This window comes from Halyomorpha halys, unplaced genomic scaffold (assembly GCF_000696795.3).
Source record: "Halyomorpha halys isolate HHAL.00 unplaced genomic scaffold, Hhal_1.1 Scaffold29.1, whole genome shotgun sequence".
NCBI classification, from domain to species: domain Eukaryota; kingdom Metazoa; phylum Arthropoda; class Insecta; order Hemiptera; family Pentatomidae; genus Halyomorpha; species Halyomorpha halys.
Genome location: NW_027115892.1, coordinates 1,635,112 through 1,636,662, shown reverse-complemented (window position 1 = coordinate 1,636,662; position 1,551 = coordinate 1,635,112). Strand labels below are relative to the sequence as shown.

Sequence of the window (1,551 nt, the reverse complement as noted above, 5' to 3'; positions counted from 1 at the left end):
TTGTTGTTATTTCATAATATATAAATATATATATATATATATATATTCAATGAACATTAAATAAAAAATCAATTAGTCAGATCATCATGAATAAACTTATACTTTTGTAATTATTTTCTACATTGGCTTGGTACTTGATAGGTTTTTGGTTAATGGTATGTTCCTACCTAAATACACAATTAAAAAGCTCAATGGAAGGACATGCTCTGTAAAATTTTAAATTATTTGAATTTTGGGGAAATTAATAAGGGTATTTTTGCGAAGAATATTTTTAAATACTCCTTTCTACATAGAGGCTTGCTTATTTTTTCTAAAACTTAAAATTGGGGTAGTTTTAAGAAGTTGAAAAATTGAATTCTATTCTTCATTATATGAATATAAAATTACGCAATACAATTAGCCAACATAACTCTCCAATATTGGATAAAATTTTGGGATTTTAATCAGAGTAGTTCAGTTTGTATGAATTAATATTGTAAATTAAACAATTAAGTTGATTATTGCAGTAATTGGGTGTTATTTATACATTTTGGCCAAAGGAGATACAAGGTGACTGGTGGTGTCCCACAGGGCTCGGTAGTAGGGCATCTTCTGTGGAACATCATGTACAATGCAATCTTCAAATTGACAATGCTGGAGGGAGCCACAGTTGTGGGATTCGCAGATGACATTGTAGTTGTAGTGGCGGCGAAGAACTTAGAAGAAGTTACCCTCATTGCAAACCAGGCTGTTGTTACGGTCCGAGGTTGGCCGTCTTCGGTAGGCCAGCAACTTGCAGATCACAAGACTGAGGTTCTCCTAGTAACTAGCAGGAAGCATACTGAGTCCATCACTGTCACGTTTGGTAGGCACGAAATTCGTTCCCAGTCTTTCTTAAAATACATAGGAGTCATGATCGATGCACGTCTCCGCTTTAATGTTCACGCGGAGTATATCAGCGCCAAATCTGCTAAAGTAGCATCCTTTTTGCCACGCCTTATGCCAAACGTTGAAGGTCCCAGAGAAATTAGCCGAAGGCTCCTTGCTCCTGTTGTTCCCTCCATAATGTTATATGCTGTCCCGATTTGGAAAGAAATGGTTACCAAATCATACAGGAGAAAATTGGTTTCAGTTTATCGCAGGGTTTCTTTAAGGACGGTTTGTGCTTTTGGACTGTTTCCTACGAAGCGGTGAGCGTGATAGCGCGAATGTCATCTGTGGAACTCCTTGTTAAAGAAAGAAGCAGGCACTTGGTATGGACGACGCTTACACATTTCTAGAGAGGAAGAGCGAATAATAACCATCGACCAGTGGCAGCAACGTTGGGAGGCTGCCGATTTCGGAAGGTGGACTCGAAGGTTAAGGCCCGATGTGGGCACGTGGTATGGCCGCCAGCATGGTGAGGTGAATTTTTACGTAAACCAATTGTTGACCGGACATGGATGCTTTAGAGCCTACCAGTACCGCTTCAAACTGGACAACACCGCAGAATGCCCTGGATGTCAGACTGTCGAGGAAACCGCGGAGTACCTGTTTTTCACTTGCATTCGCTTTGCGGCAGAAATAAGTGAA

General features: G+C 39.7%; 1 protein-coding gene across 1 annotated transcript; it reads left to right on the top strand.

Moving 5' to 3' along the window:
• The first annotated feature begins 603 nt into the window (after positions 1–603).
• LOC136797142 (uncharacterized) lies at positions 604–1,173 on the top strand. Its single transcript, XM_067052876.1, has one exon. The coding sequence runs from the start codon at positions 604–606 to the stop codon at positions 1,171–1,173; it is 570 nt and encodes a 189-aa protein (XP_066908977.1).
• The last annotated feature ends 378 nt before the right edge of the window (positions 1,174–1,551 follow it).